A 17,788-nucleotide genomic window follows, 5' to 3' on the forward strand; every position below is an offset into this window, starting at 1 on the left:
AGCCTTCCTGCTTCTCTGATGCTGCTTGGCCTGCTGTGTTCATCCAGCTCTACACCTTGTTATCTCAGCTTCTCCAGCATCTGTAGTTCCTACTATCTCTAAATTTAAATAAGAGTTGTTAGATAGGGATGAGGGCAGAGATAGCTGGAGTGAACTGGAAAAATAGTTTGGAAAAACTCAGCAGGTCTGGCAGCTGTGGAGAGAAAGCAGTTAACATTTCAGGTCCCGTGACCCTTCTTTTGAACCCTTCTGAGGAAGGGCCATAGGACCTGAAATGTTAGCTCTAGGCTGTGGAGAGAAAGCAGTTAATGTTTCGGGCCCCATGACCCTGCTTCTGGACCCTTCTGAGGAAGGGCCATAGGACCTGAAATGTTAGCTCTAGGCTTACTCTTCACTGATACAGCCAGACCTGCTGAGTTTTTCCAGCAATTTCTGTTTTTGTTTTTAATTTCCACATTCACATTCCTTTTGGTTTTTTGTTTGGGGGAGAAAAGTTTAATAGAAAAATCTGTTGAGGACAATAAAAGACATTTATGGAAATTGTTCATTACTCGCAGTAAAGATATATCTATGAGGAGGAAGGATTCTAGAAAGTGGATAAATTGACTATGATTAACCAAGAAATAGAAAATGCACAATGTGTCAAAGATTAGTGGTAAACCAGAGTATTTTGAAAGTTTTAAAGTCAACTAAAGAGGGGAAATAAACATTGAGGGCACACTAGCAGATTAAAAAGAAAAGTAAGAGCTTCTTTAAATATATAAAAAGTAGGAGGGAGGCCCCTTAGAGAATGAGGCTGGAGAAATAGTAATGAAGAACAAGGAAATGGAAGAAGATTTAAATAAATACTGTACTTCAGTCTTCATGGTAGAGGACTATAATAACATTCTAATAATATTCAACAATCAAAGAGCTAAAGGAATATACAATAAATGCATGACCTTAGGACCATTTTCCTTTGCAAGTCCATAGCTCCCTGAAAGTGGCAACACAAATGGATAAGGTGGTAAGGAGGGTGTACAGCATGCTTGCCTTCACCAGTCGGGGCATTGATTATGAAAGCTATCAAGTTATGTTGCAGCTGTATAAAACTTTAGTTAAGCCACATTTGGAGTATTGTGTGCAGTCCTGGTTCCCACACTATAGGAAGGATCTTGAGGCTTTGAAGTGAGTGCAGAAGAGGTTTACCTGGATTAGCTTAACGACTATCATTGGGACACATTAAGAATGTATTAGTTGAGTATCTAAAAGTACGTCATATAATCAAGTAGAATCGGCATGCCTTCATGAAGGGGCAGTCGTAATTGACAAATTTATTACAACTCTTTGAAGAGTTAACTAATAGGATATATAAAGGGGAATCGAGTAATATATGTAATTGATTGGATCTGCCAAGGTAACACACATTAGGCTACTTAATAACATAAGAGCTCGTATGTTGGAGGTAGTGCATTAACAAGAATAGAAGATTAGCTAAATAATAGAAGACAGAGAGTTGAGATAAAGGGGGTATTTTCAGGATGATAACCCCAGCCAAGTGCCACAAGGATCAGTACAGTTGTTTATGACATATTAATGAATTGGATAATGGAAATGAATGTACTATTGCCAATTTTATGAGTGGGAAGGCAAATAGTGCGGATGACACAAGATGTCTACAAAGGGATACAGACATTTTAAGAGGGTGGGTAGAAACATGGCAGGTGAAATATGAATGCAAGGTTATGCACTTTGTTATGAGGAACAGAAGAGCTGAGTATTATTTAAATAGAGAAAGACTGCAGAAAGCTGTAGCACTGAGGGATTCAGGATCCACTTGCATGAATCACAAAAGTCTGAGTTCACTGAGTAATAGAGAAGGCAAATGGACTATTGATCTTTATTTCAACAGGAATGGAATATTTCTAGGATTATGTAAGTCACTAGTCAGACCACACCAGGAATAGTTTTGGCCCTGTTATCTAAAGAAAAATACACTGGCATTAGAGGCAGTTCACAGAATGTTCACTAGGTTGATTTCCAGGTATGGAGGGATTTTCTTATGAAGAGAGATTAAGTATTCATTAGAGTTTAGAAGAATTAAAGAAACACTTACTGAAATATAAGATTCTTATGGGACTTGATAGGGCAAATTTGGAGTGGTTGATTCTGTTGTGCGAGAGAGCATAATCTTGGAGTAAGGAGTCACCCATTTAAGAAACGGGTAAGGAAGATTTTTTTTCTGATTAGCAAATCTGCAGAATTCTTTATCACAGAGAGCTGTCAACATTCAGTTGTTAAGTCTATTCAAGGCTGAGATAAATGGAAGATAGAGTTGAGGATTGCCAGATGATCCGTGCTTTCATTGAATGGCAGAGCAAATTCAATAGACTGAATGACTTTCTTCTTTTCCTTTGTCTTGTAGTTTTTTATGATTGATCCATTTCACTTTCTGGTCAGTAGTAACCCCCAACATGCTGTTAGTTTGAGATTCAACAATACCATTGAATGTTACTAGAAGATGGTTAGATTCTCTCTCTTGTTAAAGATTTCATCGTCTAGCACTTGCGTAGCATGAATGTTACTTGTCACTTGTTATCGTAAATGCAAACTTTGTCCACACTTGCTGCACGTGAAGATGTACAGCTTCAGTATCTGAGGAGTCATAAATAATCCTACCCAGCCTTCAGGACAACATCAACTGCAACATCACGCAACCCTGCCATGGCACCCTCAGCAAGACATGTTAGATCATCGACATAGATACTATCATCACGTGTGGGAATGCTACCCACCACAAGTACGGCAGATACTCATGTGACTTGGCCAGTGTTGTCTATCTCATACATTGTAGGCAAGGATGCCCCAGGGACTGGTACATTGGCGAAACCATGCAGACGCTATGACAATGGATGACTGGACACCACGCAACAATCGCCAGACAGGTGTGCTCCCTCCCAGTGGGAGAGCACTTCAACGGCATTCGGCTTCGGATCTTGGAGTAATGAACGATTCAGGTTAAGACACAGACGGATTCTAAACAAGGCCTCACACCTAAAATGCATTGTCTGACCTGAGATGTCACCTCTTATATTGACCAATAAAACCTTTAGTTATCTTAGTGTAGTGATTTGAAAGAAATTTTCAGTACCACAGCGACCACAACACCACACCTGGCAGCCTCTACAAGACATGTCAGATCATTGACATGAATACTACAATCACATGTGGGTACACCACCCAGCACGTGCTGGGTAGATACTCGTGACTTGGTCAAAGTTGTCTATCTCATACGCTGCACGCAAGGATGCCCTGGTTCAAGGTATATTGGCAAAACCATGTAGATGCTACGACAACAGATGAATGGACACCGTGCAACAAATGCCAGACAGAGGTGTTCTGTTCCAGTGGAGGAACACTTCAGTGGTCAAGAGCATTAGCCTCAGATTTTCGGATAAACGTCCTCCAAGGTAGACTTCGGGATACACAACAACACAGAGTTGCCGAGCAGAGGCTGATAGCCAAGTTCAGTAACCATGAGGAAGGTCTCAACCATGATCTTGGGTTCATGTCACACAACAGGTGACCCCACCACACGAAACACTCTCTCTCTCTCTCACTCTCTCACTCACGCACTCACTCACTCACTCGCTCTCACACAGACACACACACACACACACACACTCACACAGACCATCTCTCTCACACAAACTCTCTCTCTCTCCCTCTGTCTTTCTCACACACCCACATGCACACGTGCGCACACACACTCACACACTCTCTTTCTCTCTCTCTGTCTCTCCACCCCACCCCGTCTCTCTCACGCACACATAAATCTATGGGATGAATTTGCATTTGCAGATTTGTTTTTGCAGATACATTCTATTTTGTTCAAAAAGCACACAATTTGTAGACATGGACAGTCAGTGGGGCATTTTATAAATTCCTGCATTGGAAATAAAACCAGTTTGATTCCAGGTTAAAACACAGACAGATTCTAAACAAGGCCTCATACCTAAAATGTATTGTCTGACTTGAGATGTCACCTCTTGTAAATACTAATAAAACCTTTAGTTATCTTGGGGTAGTGACTTGAAAGAAATTCTGAGATTTGCATTTTGATCAATCGAAACGTGCATCTCCTTTCTAACTGATTAAAGATTTAACAGGAGGGAGTCAGCCAGCCATTTTAGGTTTATTCAATACATTTGCATCAGTGGTATGATCTTTTGATCTTCTACTTATAAATTCTATGTTTTGATGCCTCTCTCATGCCTGATGAAGGAACAACACTCTGAAAGCTAGTGTTTTCAAATAAACCTGTCAGACAATAATCTGGTGTCGTGTGATTTTTGACTTTGTCCAACTCAGTCCAACACTGACACCCCACATTGTGCAGTCATTGGTGAGCATCCTACTTCTGTCCTTATGATCGACATAAGATAGTTGTAGCAACTGAAGATGGTTAGACTTATGACGCTACTCTGAAGAATAATCTCTGCAGTGATGTCCTGAGGCTGAGCTGATTTACCTCCAATGGCCACAACTATTTCTTACTGGATATGACCTGACTAGTGGAATATTCACCCCCTGACTCCTATTGAGTCTAGATTTACTAGCCCTCCCTGATGTCATACTTGGTCAAATACTCCTTGATGTCAGGGGCTGTCACACTCAACTCATCTCTGGAGTTCTGCTGTTTTATCATGTTTGGACCAAGGTTGTAACAAGGCTGAGTAGCGCTGACGGAATTTAACCGAGTGACAGTAAGTAGGTTATTGCTGTATAAGTGCCACTTTATAGATGTGTGAATGACCCTTTCCATCACTTTGCTGATGTTTAAGAGGAGACTGATATAGTGTAATTAGATGGATTGGATTTGCCCTATATTTTGAGGACAAGATGTAGGCTGTAGCTAATTCTGGAGCACAAATCTGTGTAACTTTGCCAGACCATGACCAGGGCCCACAACATTTGCAGTATCGAATGATTTCAGCCGTTTCTTGATATCATGTGGAGTAAATCAAATTGGCTGAAGACTGGCATCTGTGATGCTGGGACCTCAGGAGTTGGTGGGTCCGGCGCAGGCAGCAGCAAAGTGGTGGCAGAGGAGAATTGGCCCAGTGGATAAAGATGACACCTAAAGAGTGGCGGTGAGGCATTGGAGGAGGGATGGTGACGCAAGCATTGTTAATGAGCTGGCTCAGAACTGATGGACTCTAGTTAAGCTATATCATTTTTTTTTCCTATTTTCAAAACTATTCAAATAGCACCAGATTGTGGCGACAGTGGAAAAGCTTTTCACTGTTTTTCTCACTGTAAAATAGGGGAGGCAGTGGCCTCGTGTTATTATCACTGGACTGTTAATCCAGAGACCCAGATAATGTTCTGGGGACCTGGGTTCAAATCCCACCACGGCAGATAGTGGAATTTGAATTCAATAAATATCTGGAATTAAGAGTCTAATGATTGTGAATCCATTGTCGATTGTCACAAAAACCCATTTGGTTTACATTTCTGAAGAAGGGACTAGGCCCGAAACGTCAGCCTTCCTGCTCCTCTGATGCTGCTTGGCCTGCTGTGTTCATCCAGCTCTACACCTTGTTATCTTTGGTTTGCTAATGCCCTTTAGGGAAGGAAACTGCCATCCTTTCCTGGTCTGGCCTGCATATGACTCCAGACCCACAGCAATGTGGTTGACTCATAACTGCCTTCTGGGCAACTTGGAATGGGCAATAAATTCTCTCTAGCCAGTGACACGTTTATCCTGTGAATGAATTAAAAAAATACACATGAGAATAAAATCGTTCATACATTCAAAATGGATCAGCAACTTGAAATTTCAAGTTGAAGATGGTTGCAAATGCTTTTAGAGAGATATATTTGGCCCAATTTGTGCTCCATTCACTGTTGTATGTCAAAAGTCAAATGATATTTGACTCTGTGGTTTGTAGTTAATGACCCAGTTAGCAGAAGAAAACAGTGTTCTTGCTAGTCCATTAAAACCTGTCAGTATCTTGAATACCTTTATTAAGTTATCTTTTCTTTTATTACAGAGAGAATACTACCAATATTTCCAGCCTCTCTGCATCCCATGTAACATCCAAATATACTTCCAAAGCTTTCATTTGTTTCCTGAAGTATGGAGCGCAGAAATGTCCAAAATACTATAACTGAAATCAACTTTCCGATTGAAATTAGAATGTTAGTTTTCACATGTCTGTCACTAGGCCTACATTACCACCTTTCCCAGCGTGCTATCCATCTCTAATTTGTCAGACTGTTTGTTTGATATCCAGTATTGTATGTTGCCAGAACAAAACTAAGGTATCACCCTAGACCTGTTCAGTCAAATATTTCACCTTTCATAAATGTTGAAGGAGAAACCTCTCTCAAAAGGCCTGTATTAAAGAGGAGATCCAACACCGAATAGCCGCTGAGCTTTCTACAAACAAATATTTGACAACAAAGGTCTCCGAAAGGGTATTGTACAGAGCAGTTCTGATCACCATATTCTTGTACAGCCTCAACATGACTTCCCAACTCCTATACTCAATGCAGTGACCAATAACAGCAAGTGTACCAAATGCTTTCTTCACCATCCTGACCTGCAACTCTGCTTTCAAGGAACTATAAACCTGCATACCAAGGTCTCTTTGTTCAGCAACACTCCCTAAGTCCTTACCATTAAGTGTATAAGTCCTGCGCTGATTTGCCCTACCAAAATGCAGCACCTCACATTTACCTAAATTAAACTCCATCTGCTTTCCTCGGCCCACTTGCCCATCTGATCAGCCCTTAAAGGGCTTGCCTAGAAAGCTTTACAATGGTTGAATAAGTCTGGTTAGTCCACCGAGAGTCACTATTTTGCAGTCTGACGTCTGCAACGACATGATTGACAAGGTGTGATCCGACCATGTCTCGACTGAGAATATTTCTGTACTATAATGAGACCTGGACTTTGTATCAACAACAAGTGAGAATATTAATGATGCTTTCCCCCCCATCTGATTCTGCAGATTCAGTGAGAGGACTATGATGGTAATATCCTTCTTAAAGCCAATTCTACAAACATTTCGTCAAGTGTCCTCTATAATCAACTTTCATTGCATGGAAATCTGTCTAGATGACTAAGAAGTGCCTTCTCTGACAGTGTTGTTTCTTCAACTCTCAAATGCTTAATGGTCCAGTGGAGGATGTAGAAAACACTACAAAGATGTTATGAAGCTGTCCTTGAAGTGCGGCAATATTAACATTAATAACTTGGAGGAGCTTGCTATCATCCATTCAAGTAGCTGACAACCTGCCTATCAAGCTGCATCATAATTTGAGTCCAAAACCCTGAATGATGAGGTAGTGCAGTAATAGAGAAGGAAGGTAAAGGGAGCAAATCAGCCTCCAATTGAGAGACAACCAGCAGTAGCTGATTAGCAGAAATTTCTTCCAAATGAGTAATGGGAAGCTTCAAAGCATTACCTTTTGTATCATACCACAGACTTTGTTTCCTAGCTACCGACATCTTCCTGTCTCTGACAGCCTACTAAAGTTGTACCATATTGTTCCTAACCTTGATGTTCCATTCGACCTTAGGATGAACTTGCTCCTTAAATATCTCTGGATGTGACTGCGTGCCAGATTTATTTCGTAGTGATCCTGGAGCCTTTGAGGCATTTTATTACATTAGAGGTGCTGCATAAATATGTCTTTTTTTGTATTATGTGCAGGTGCTATAATGCTATGCACTACATTCGAGGCTAATGCTGCTATTCTTTTATACGAATGATGTGTATGAGAATTTTAGTAAACTTCAAAATAATATCTAAATAGGATCAGTGCATAATGGTGAGGTCCAGTGTGTGCAGATTCCATAGAGTTATGTTAGGTTTGAGAACAGAAAAATAACTTATTAAGTTTAATGCAGGTGGAGGTAAAGTAGGAACAAAAACAAAGTTGCTGGAAAAGCTCAGCAGGTCTGGCAGCATCTGTGAAGGAGAAGACAGAGTTAACATTTCAGGTCCGGTGACCCTTCATCAGAATGGAGTACCAATGAGCCTGAAGTTAGTGGTGGGTAAGTCGTTGCAGGGGATTCTGAGGAACAGAATTTACATGCATTTGCGAAGGACGGATTAGGGATAATCAACATGGCTTTGTATGTGAAAATCGTGTCTCACTAATTTGATCAAGTTTTTTAAAGACGTAACAAAGAAGATTGATGAGGGCACAGTGGTGGACATTGCCTATATGGACTTTAGTAAGGCGTTCAACAAGGTTCCACATGGTGGACTGGTTAGCAAGGTTAGATCACATGGAATACAGGGAGAACTAGCAATTTGGATAGAAAATTGGCTTGATGGTAGGAGACAGAGGATGGTGATAGAGGGTTGCTTTTTTGGACTGTGACCAGCAGTGTGCTGTAAGGATCGTTACTGGGTCAACTGCTTTTTGTCATTTATATAAATCATTTGGATGTGAACATCGGAGGTATGGTTAGTAAGTTTGCAGATGCTACCAAAATTGGTGGTGTAGTGGACAGCAAAGAAGAGTACAACAGGACCTTGATCAGATGGGCAAATGGGCCGAGGAGTGGCAGATGGAGTTTAATTTAGATAAATTTGAGGTGCTTCATTTTCATAGGGCAAATCAGGGCAGGACTTATAGACTTAATGGCCAGGACCTGGGGAGTGTTGCTGAACAAAGAGACCTTTGGGTTCAGGTTCATAGTTTCTTGAAAGCAGAGTCGCAGGTAGACAGGGTGGTGAAGGTGTTGTTTGGTACGCTTGGCTTTATTGGTCAGTGCGTTGAGTATAGGAGTTGGGAGGTTATGTTATGCTGTCCAGGATATTGGTTAGACCACTTTTGGAATACTGTGTTCAATTCTGGTCTCCCTGCCATAGGAAAGATGTTGTGAAACTTGAATAGGTTTAAGGTGAGAGGAGCAAGATTTAAAGGGGACCTAAGCAGCAACGTTTTCATTCGTGTATGGAATGAGCTGCCAGTTGAGGTGGTGGATGCTGGTACAATTATAACATTTAAAAGGCATCTGGATGGGTATATGAGTAGGAAGGGTATAGAGGGATATGGACCAAATGCCGGCAAATAGGACTAAATTAATTTAGAATATCTGGTCGGCATAAATGAGTTGGACCGAAGGGTCTGTTTCTGTGATGTACTTCTCTATGACTCTAGAATGTAGATGATGAAACTTTGCAGTTTCTGACCTGGAGGATTATGTAAACAAAAAAGTATAGTCAGTTGAGACATGCTCAGATCACACCTTGTCAATGATGTTGTTCCAGACATTAGACTGCAAAATAATGATTCCTGCTGGACTAATCAGACTTGTTCAGCCATTGTAAAGCTTTATAGACAAGCCCTTCAAGGATTGCATGGTAAAAAAAAAATGACTGACTGGAGGACTGGAAGACAGGAGCTATTTATCAAGAGACGGGTAATATGGGGTCCAGTGTCAGCAATGATGTGTAGGTACGTTTGGGCATGTGATGAAATCGGAACAGAGACAGTAGTTAAGTTATTCAAGAAATGTGAAGTGTTGAATGTACTTGATGGAATATAAGATTATTATTTGTGAGATGATTATGTTGTGTTGATGATGACGTGTTTTATTTGTTAATGGAATGTAGGCATCACTGGCTAGGCCAGCATTTATTGCCTGTCCCTAATTACTAAGAAAGTAGTCAAGAGGCAATCAAATGTTGTGGGTCTGGTGTCATGTGAATGCCAGACCAGATAAAGCTGACAGATTGCCTCTTCTAAAGAATATTAGTGAATCAGATGTAGTTCTACAACAATCAACAAAAGTTACGAGGGTGTCCTTAGGCCATGTAACTCTTTATTTGAGATTTTATTGAAATCAAATTTTGTCATCTGAGGAAGTGATGGCCTAATGGTATTATCGCTGGACTGTTAATCCAGAGACCCAGATATCGTTCTGGGGACCTGGGTTTGAATCCCACCATGGCAGATGGTGAAATTTGAATTCAATAAAATATCTGGAATTAAGAATCTAACATGACATTTACCTGCATATTAATCTTCTGTGATTCATGCATGAGGATATTGAGATCTGTCTGCATCTCAGAGGTCTACAATTTTTTTGTTCACTTGTGAGATGTGTGTTGTGTGTGTTGCTGGCTGGCCAGCATTTATTGCCCTTCCCTAGTTGCCCTTGAGAAAGTGGTGGTGAGCTGCCTTCTTAAACTGCTGCAGTCCATGTGCTGTAGGTAGACCCACAATGCCCTTAGATGGTGGGGGCTGCCTGCCATTCAGCTTCATACCCCTTCTGTTGAGAGCATTCTGTCACTGACTGCACAAGTGCCTGACTGACCATGTCCAAGCCTCTGGACTGTTATTGGAGACTACCCTCAACTTACTCCATCAGAACCCCCTCAACAGAGAACTGACATTGAACTTGTATGACTTGTTTGCTAAAGTAATGATGCTAAATATTAATGAGGTGAGTTAGACCATTAATAAGATGTTTAATGAGAAATTATTTCCCTCAATTGGCAACTCATTACTGCCCATTGAGAAACTTGCCATGCTGCTTCTCAACAGCATACAAGATGGCTCGAGGTGCTTCAGAGGCTGAGAAAGGCTTTATTGGACTTTTTTCTCAATTCTGCCACCAATCTCACCATAGCTGACATGGCTCAGAAGCTTACAAGATCGTGCCATTCATTACTGAAACTCCTGGAAGTTTCTTGCTCACCAGTGTTATTCTTTTAAAAGAAACTTGAACTTCCAGCCCACAGCTGAAAGGGATGACATTTCAAGATTTCACGTGTGCTGCGGACCAGACCAGATCTCCCCAAGGAGATAGCCTAGACCCTAACTTTTATATTTATTTAAAGGCAAGTGTAAGGTGCTGGGTTCCAAATGTGATTCGATTGGTTCACCACTTGGCTTTAATCAAAACACGCTTTATTCTTACAACACAGTTAAAAGACAAAAAAGACTGGCATAACTTTATTGAAATATCTGACAATATAATGTATTATTTAACCACTAACCATTAACTGTTCCACTATAGGCAGCATCCCATAAACACACATGCTTTGCCAAAAATTCAATTCAGCAAAACAGTTATGTGCTGTCTCTCTCCAGTCCGAAGAAAGAAACAATCTTCCCCTTTTAATTTTTAAGACAAAGTCTTGCTGTCTAAGATTTCACTGTAACAGCCAGCAGGTCTGAGAGAGCCCTGACTCCTCTACTTGTGATTCTTCTGTCTCATATAAAGAAAAACACCCAGGGAGAACTCAAAAGCTATTTATCAAGTGCCTGTCTGAAGGAAACATTTCAGTACTGCTATGACAACACTGCTCTGCAAGAGAAACAGCACAAAACACCTCTCTTAAAGCACCGTTTCATCATACGTGTTAATAAGACACCTACTACATCAAAAGACTAAAAGCGTTGTTGTCTGCGTGCTACCTTTGTGTATGCAATTTATACTTTTAATCACAAAATACAATATCCCTCCTTCTGTTTTAGCACAAGTGCAGACACAGTTCACAGATCTATTTTATACTTTTCAAGATGTTCAATTCTCCTAGTTTAAAATGATTCTCTCTTCCTGAAAGCTTTTGAAGAAAATGTTAATCTCAGAACTATCTTTCAGTGATTTATTTTTCCCCTAAGGATTATTCCTTTGGCACAAGGTAGTTTATTCTTCCTGCCTCTTTTCAATTCCTCACGAATTTGATATTTTCATCCTGTGTGCAAGTTCCTACCCACATAACTGAATGGTGAACTGCCATGTCTTCTCACTTATTGCTGTCCTTCTTCTCCTGGATCTGGGTAGAAGGATAGACTAACCTGAGAATTTCAGGGATATCTTAGAAGCTCTTCCCCACCTGAAGCTAATATCCATGGCCATTCTATCCAAGTAGAAGTGTTCATTAGTTATTCGATAAATCTCAACTTTCTTTCATCTGACATCCTCGACACTTTTACAGAAAAAACATAAGAACTAAGAGCAGGAATAGGTAATTTAGCCCCTTGAGCCTGCTCCACCATTTGACATGATCATGGCTGACCTCATCTTGGCTTCAAATCCACTTTCCTGCCCGTTCTCCATAACCCTTCAACTAAATTAAAACTCTGTTTGTCTCCTTCTTAAACTTACTCAATATCCCAGCATTCACCACATTCTGAGGAAGGGTCACCGGACCCGAAACATTAACTCTGTTTTCTTCTCCACAGATGCTGCCAGACCTGCTGAGCTTTTCCAGCAACTTTGTTTTTGTTCACCACACTCTTGGTGGTCAATTCCACAGATTTATGACCCTTTGAGAGAAGTAATTTCTCCTCAATTCTATTTTAAATCTGTTATCCTAAAACTATGACTGCTAATTCTATACAGTTCCACATGAGGAAACATTCTTTCTACAGCTACTTTGTCAGTATTCTTTAGAATCTTATATATCTCAATTAGATTTCCTCTCATGCTTCTGAACTCTAAACTGCTCAATCTCTCCTTATAAGGTAAGCCCCTCATCACTGGAATCAATCTAGTGAACCTCTTCTTAACTGCCTCCAAATCAACTTCATTCCTCCTTAAGAAAGGGAAAGGGGATCAAATTTGTAAACAGTACTCCAGGTGCAGTCTTACTAATACCTTGCACAACTGCAGAATACTTCCCTGCTTTGATACTTTATTCCTGTAGCAATAAATGTGGGGACTATGGAGATTAAATGACTATTCACTCTTAACACACGGCTGCCGCCATGATCTCCAAGTGTAAACACCTGGCTCCTTCTAGTGAAACAATCTGAGCTCTATCTAATACCCAAATCAGCCTGACGTCTTGCCAGACCAGTTGGGTTCTGAAGGTGAATCATGCCGGACTCAAAACATTAACAGTGTTTCTCTCTCTACATGAGAAACATCACAGGGATAGGATAGGGATAGGATTCATGAGGTAAGTTTGGTAAGATATTGTGAGAAAGCTTGATAAGGCCTTGTGAAAAAAGGGGCCCGCCAAAATGTTAGACACAAATTGTGATTTGCCAAAAACCCTAAGATTTAGCCTGAAGTCTCTGACATCTGAAGGAAGTCACAACTTTAGAAGTTTATGAATGATAATGGCATCTAAATGGAGAAGGAGCTAATTTAATAGGCAAGCTGACTAGAATGTTATTTTTTTCCTACTCAAAAGTCATTATAAATAGGTAAAGACTTAGTACTGCTGTCACATTATTGAGGAGTCTTGATTAGGATTTGAATGTGCTTAGTGAAATGGCACGATTATGGCAAATAGAATATAATGTGGAAAAGGTTGAGGTTAGTCTGCTTTGGTAGGAGCAGCAGATATGCAAAATATTCCTTAAACCGTTAAAGTTTGGAAAGTGTAGATATACAAAGGGGCCTCCATTAGGATCCTTTCTGGTTCTTGAACGTTTCAATATTTTGCTCAGCTCACAGCCGCTCTAACTTACTTGTTTTACAATGTCAGCCGTAGTGGGACAGCTCTTCGCACTGCCAATCTGTTGTCCCAGTTTTCTACATCAGTACTGTTTGTTCAGCAGATCCTCAAATTAGGAGAGCTTTTTTTTTTATTGTTTCTGTACTTGTGAAATCACATCCTGCACTTTCATTGACTTTTTTTATATGGACCAAATCTTTGTTAGCTCTTTTTCTTCTTCATGATCCTGAACACCTCATTGTGGCCTTCTTTGTACTCAAGTCTCTTGTACATCAGAGATAGTAGGAACTGCAGATGCTGGAGAATCCGAGACAACAAGGTGCAGGGCTGGATGAACACAGCAGGCCAAGCAGCATCATAGGAGCAGAGAGGCTGACGTTTTGGGCCTAGACGCTTCATTAGAAAAGGGGGAGGGGAAGGGGGTTTTGAAATAAATAGGGAGAGAGTGGGAGGTGGATAGAAGAGGGATAGAGGAGAGGATAGGTGGAGAGGAAACAAACAGGTCGAAGAGGCGGGGATGGAGCCAGTAAAGGTGAGTGTAGGTACGGAGTTAGGAAGGGGATAGGTCAGTCCAGGGAGGACGGACAGGTCAAGGGGGCGGGATGAGGTTGGTCGGTAGGAGATGGAGGTGCGGCTTGAGGTGGGAGGAGGGGATAGGTGGGAGGAAGAACAGGTCAGGGAGGCAGGGACGAGCTGGACTGGTTTTGGGATGCGGTAGGGGGAGGGGAGATTTTGAAACTTGTGAAATCCACATTGATACCATCAGGCTGCAGGGTTCCCAAGCGGAATATGAGTTGCTGTTCCTGCAACCTTTGGGTGGCATCGTTGTGGCACTGCAGGAGGCCCAGGATGGAAATGTCGTCTGAGGAATGGGAGGGGGAGTTGAAATGGTTCGCGACTGGGAGGTGCAGTTGTTTATTGCGAACCGAGCGTAGGTGTTCTGCAAAGCAGTCCCCGAGTCTCCGCTTGGTTTCCCCGATGTAGAGGAAGCCACACCGGGTACAGCGGATGCAGTATACCACATTGGCAGATGTGCAGGTGAACATCTGCTTGATGTGGAAAGTCTTCTTGGGGCCTGGGATGGGGGTGAGGGAGGAGGTATGGGGGCAGGTGTAGCACTTCCTGCGGTTGCAGGGAAAAGTGCCGGGTGTGGTGAAGCTGGAGGGGAGTGTGGAGCGGACAAGGGAGTCACGGAGAGAGTTGTCCCTCCGGAAAGCAGATAAGGGTGGGGAGGGAAAGATGTCTTTGGTGGTGGGGTCGGATTGCAGATGGCGGAAGTGTCGGAGGATGATGCGTTGGATCCGGAGGTTGGTGGGGTGGTACGTGAGGACGAGGGGGATTCTTTTTTGGTTTTTATTGCGTGGACGGGGTGTGAGGGATGAGGTGCGGGAGATGTGGGAGACACGGTTGAGGGCGTTCTCGACCACCGAGGAGGGGAAGTTACGGTCCTTGAAAAACGAGGACAACTGAGATGTACGGGAGTGGAATGCCTCATCCTGGGAGCAGATGCGGCGGAGGCGAAGGAATTGGGAATAGGGGATAGCATTTTTGCAGGAAGGTGGGGTGGGAGGAGGAGTATTCTAGGTAGCTGTGGGAGTCGGTGGGCTTGAAATGAATATCGGTTTCTAGGTGGTTGCCCGATATGGAGACAGAGAGGTCCAGGAAGGGGAGAGAGGTGTTAGAGATGGTCCAGGTAAACTTAAGGTTGGGGTGGAAGGTGTTAGTGAAGTGGATGAATTGTTCGAGCTCCTCGTGGGAGCACGAGGCGGCGCCGATACAGTCATCAATGTAACGAAGGAAGAGGTGGGGTTTAGGGCTGGTGTAGGTACGGAAGAGGGATTGTTCCACGTAACCTACAAAGAGGCAGGCGTAGCTTGGGCCCATGCGGGTACCCATGGTTACCCCCTTTGTCTGTAGGAAGTGGGAGGAATTGAAAGAGAAGTTGTTGAGTGTGAGGACGAGTTCAGCTAAGCGGATGAGGGTATCAGTGGAGGGGGACTGGTCGGGCCTGCGGGACAGGAAGAAGCGGAGGGCCTTAAGGCCATCTGCATGGGGAATGCAGGTGTAGAGGGACTGGATGTCCATGGTAAAGATGAGGTGTTGGGGACTGGGGAATTGTAAGTTCTGGAGGAGTTGGAGGGCGTGGGTGGTGTCACGGACATAGGTAGGGAGTTCCTGGACCAAGGGGGAGAAAATGGAGTCTAGATAGTTGGAGATCAGTTCGGTGGGGCAGGAGCAGGCGGAGACAATGGGTGGACCAGGGCATTCAGGTTTGTGGATTTTGGGAAGGAGATAGAAGCGGGCAGTGCGAGGTTGGGGAACGATGAGGTTGGAGGCCGTGGGTGGGAGGTCACCTGAGGTGATGAGGTTGTGGATGGTTTGGGAGATGATGGTTTGGTGCTCAGGGGTGGGGTCATGATCAAGGGGGCGGTAGGAGGAGGTGTCGGAGAGTTGGCGTCCAGCCTCGGCTATGTAGAGGTCAGTGCGCCATACTACAACTGCGCCTCCCTTGTCCGCGGGTTTTATGGTGAGGTTAGGATTGGAGCGGAGGGATCAGAGGGCTGCACGTTCTGCGGGGGAGAGGTTGGAGTGGGTGAGAGGGGTGGAGAGGTTGAGGAGATTGTACATCACTTGTGCCACCTCAGCATTGAGCCTTCATTACAGTAGTTTTCGTCATCATCCTCTCTAATTCATAGTTGGTCTGATCCATCTCAAAATAAGAAGTTAACTTTTTTTAAATGCAAAAAAAAATTATTTAATGTCAGCGGATTTTGTTGTTTTTCAGATATTGATGAATGTGTTCAGAATGGTCAAATCTGTAAACATGGTCGTTGTGTGAATACGGAAGGCAGTTTCCAGTGTATTTGTAATGCTGGCTTTCAGCTGACACCAGATGGGAAAAATTGCATGGGTATGTAACACATTTGGATACAATATAATCATATCAATGAAAAGGGTAGAGCATTCACATGTGAACTTTTAGTTTTTTTACTTCTGTTAGTATTGTTTGCATTTTTAAAGCTTGTCTTTGGAGGCATGTAATAAATGAAGGGATTTTTCTTAAATTATCTGTTAAAATGTTTGTCTGTTGGTGACGGTTAGATAAAAATAAATGCAGTGGTATAAAAATGGGTTTAATATTCATGCAATTTATTACTGTAAAATTCTATTTCAGACCAGGATGAATGTTCCCAGAAAAACATGTGTATGAATGGAATGTGCATCAATGAAGATGGCAGCTTCAAGTGCATCTGTAAACCTGGCTTTGAATTAGCTTCTCATGGGCGTGTATGCATTGGTAAGTTTGTTAATATAAATTCTGAATTTTAAGAAGTTAGTAGACATGCAATGGTTACAGCTTGGAACGAGGCCATTCAGCCCTGTGCCAGTTTTGTGCAAGAACACCTCAGCTAGTACCTGTCATCGTCATTAGAGGACAGAAAATAGGCATTTAGCTCATTGAGTCCATACTGCTTACCTGCAACGCCATCCAACTAGTCTGATTTCCATTTTCTGTCCCCATAGCCCTGCAAATGTATTCCCTTCAAGTGCCCATACAATTCCTGTTTGAAATAATTTGTCATCTCTTGCTAGCTAATAAAGCAATTACCACTTGCTGTGTAAAATAATTCACACTGCCTGCATGATCAGAACATCTGCTCTTTGCCTGATCTGCCATTCTATTGTATGCCACATCTGGTCTCCCCTCAATCTCCTTTCAAGGAGGGCAAGACCAGCTTCTTCACATAACCTTGTAATTAAGATCCTTTATCTCTGGACAATTTCTGATAAATCTCCTATTCATCTTAAAGGACCTCACATCTTTCCCAAAATGTGGTAACCAGATCAGGACATAATACTCTAGATCTGGTCTAACCAGAGCTTTATTCAACATTTCTTCCCTGCTTTTTGTACTCAATTTCCCTATTTTTGAATCCCAGAATATCTATATTTTGTCTGACTAGCCTCTCAATATGCCCTGCCCAATTAAAATGCTGCGCGGATGAACTCTCATGCCCCTCTATCCTCGTACAGTCTCTAGAACTGTGCCATTATGTCTACGTTGTTTTTCCTCTATCTTCTGCTAAAATGCCTCACTTCATACTTCTCTGCATTAAATTCCATTTGCCACTTGTCGGCCAACTCTGTTGACCACCTCTGTTCTTTTGTAGTCAATTGCTATCATCTTCACTTGTCAGCTGTTCTGATCTTGTTAGGTAATAGTGACATTTTTAAGTAAAATGTAAACAAAAAGAATCCAAGCAAATGGTCAACAGAACGACAGCAGATAATTTCACATCTTCCAACAAAGCATAATTTTTTATTTTTAAAATAATTAAACAAAACATACACTCTTAACAAAA

General features: G+C 42.2%; 1 protein-coding gene across 1 annotated transcript in view; it reads left to right on the plus strand.

Annotated features, from left to right (window-relative positions):
• LOC109916808 (fibrillin-1-like) overlaps positions 1 to 17,788 on the plus strand; it is a 589,008-nt gene that overhangs the window by 244,654 nt on the left and 326,566 nt on the right. The window contains exons 10-12 of the mRNA XM_048617021.1: positions 7,997 to 8,047; positions 16,210 to 16,335; positions 16,600 to 16,722. Coding sequence (XP_048472978.1) covers positions 7,997 to 8,047; positions 16,210 to 16,335; positions 16,600 to 16,722 — 300 coding nt within the window. The remainder of the gene's footprint in view (positions 1 to 7,996; positions 8,048 to 16,209; positions 16,336 to 16,599; positions 16,723 to 17,788) is intronic.

This window comes from Rhincodon typus, chromosome 36 (assembly GCF_021869965.1).
Source record: "Rhincodon typus isolate 14 chromosome 36, sRhiTyp1.1, whole genome shotgun sequence".
NCBI classification, from domain to species: Eukaryota; Metazoa; Chordata; class Chondrichthyes; order Orectolobiformes; family Rhincodontidae; genus Rhincodon; species Rhincodon typus.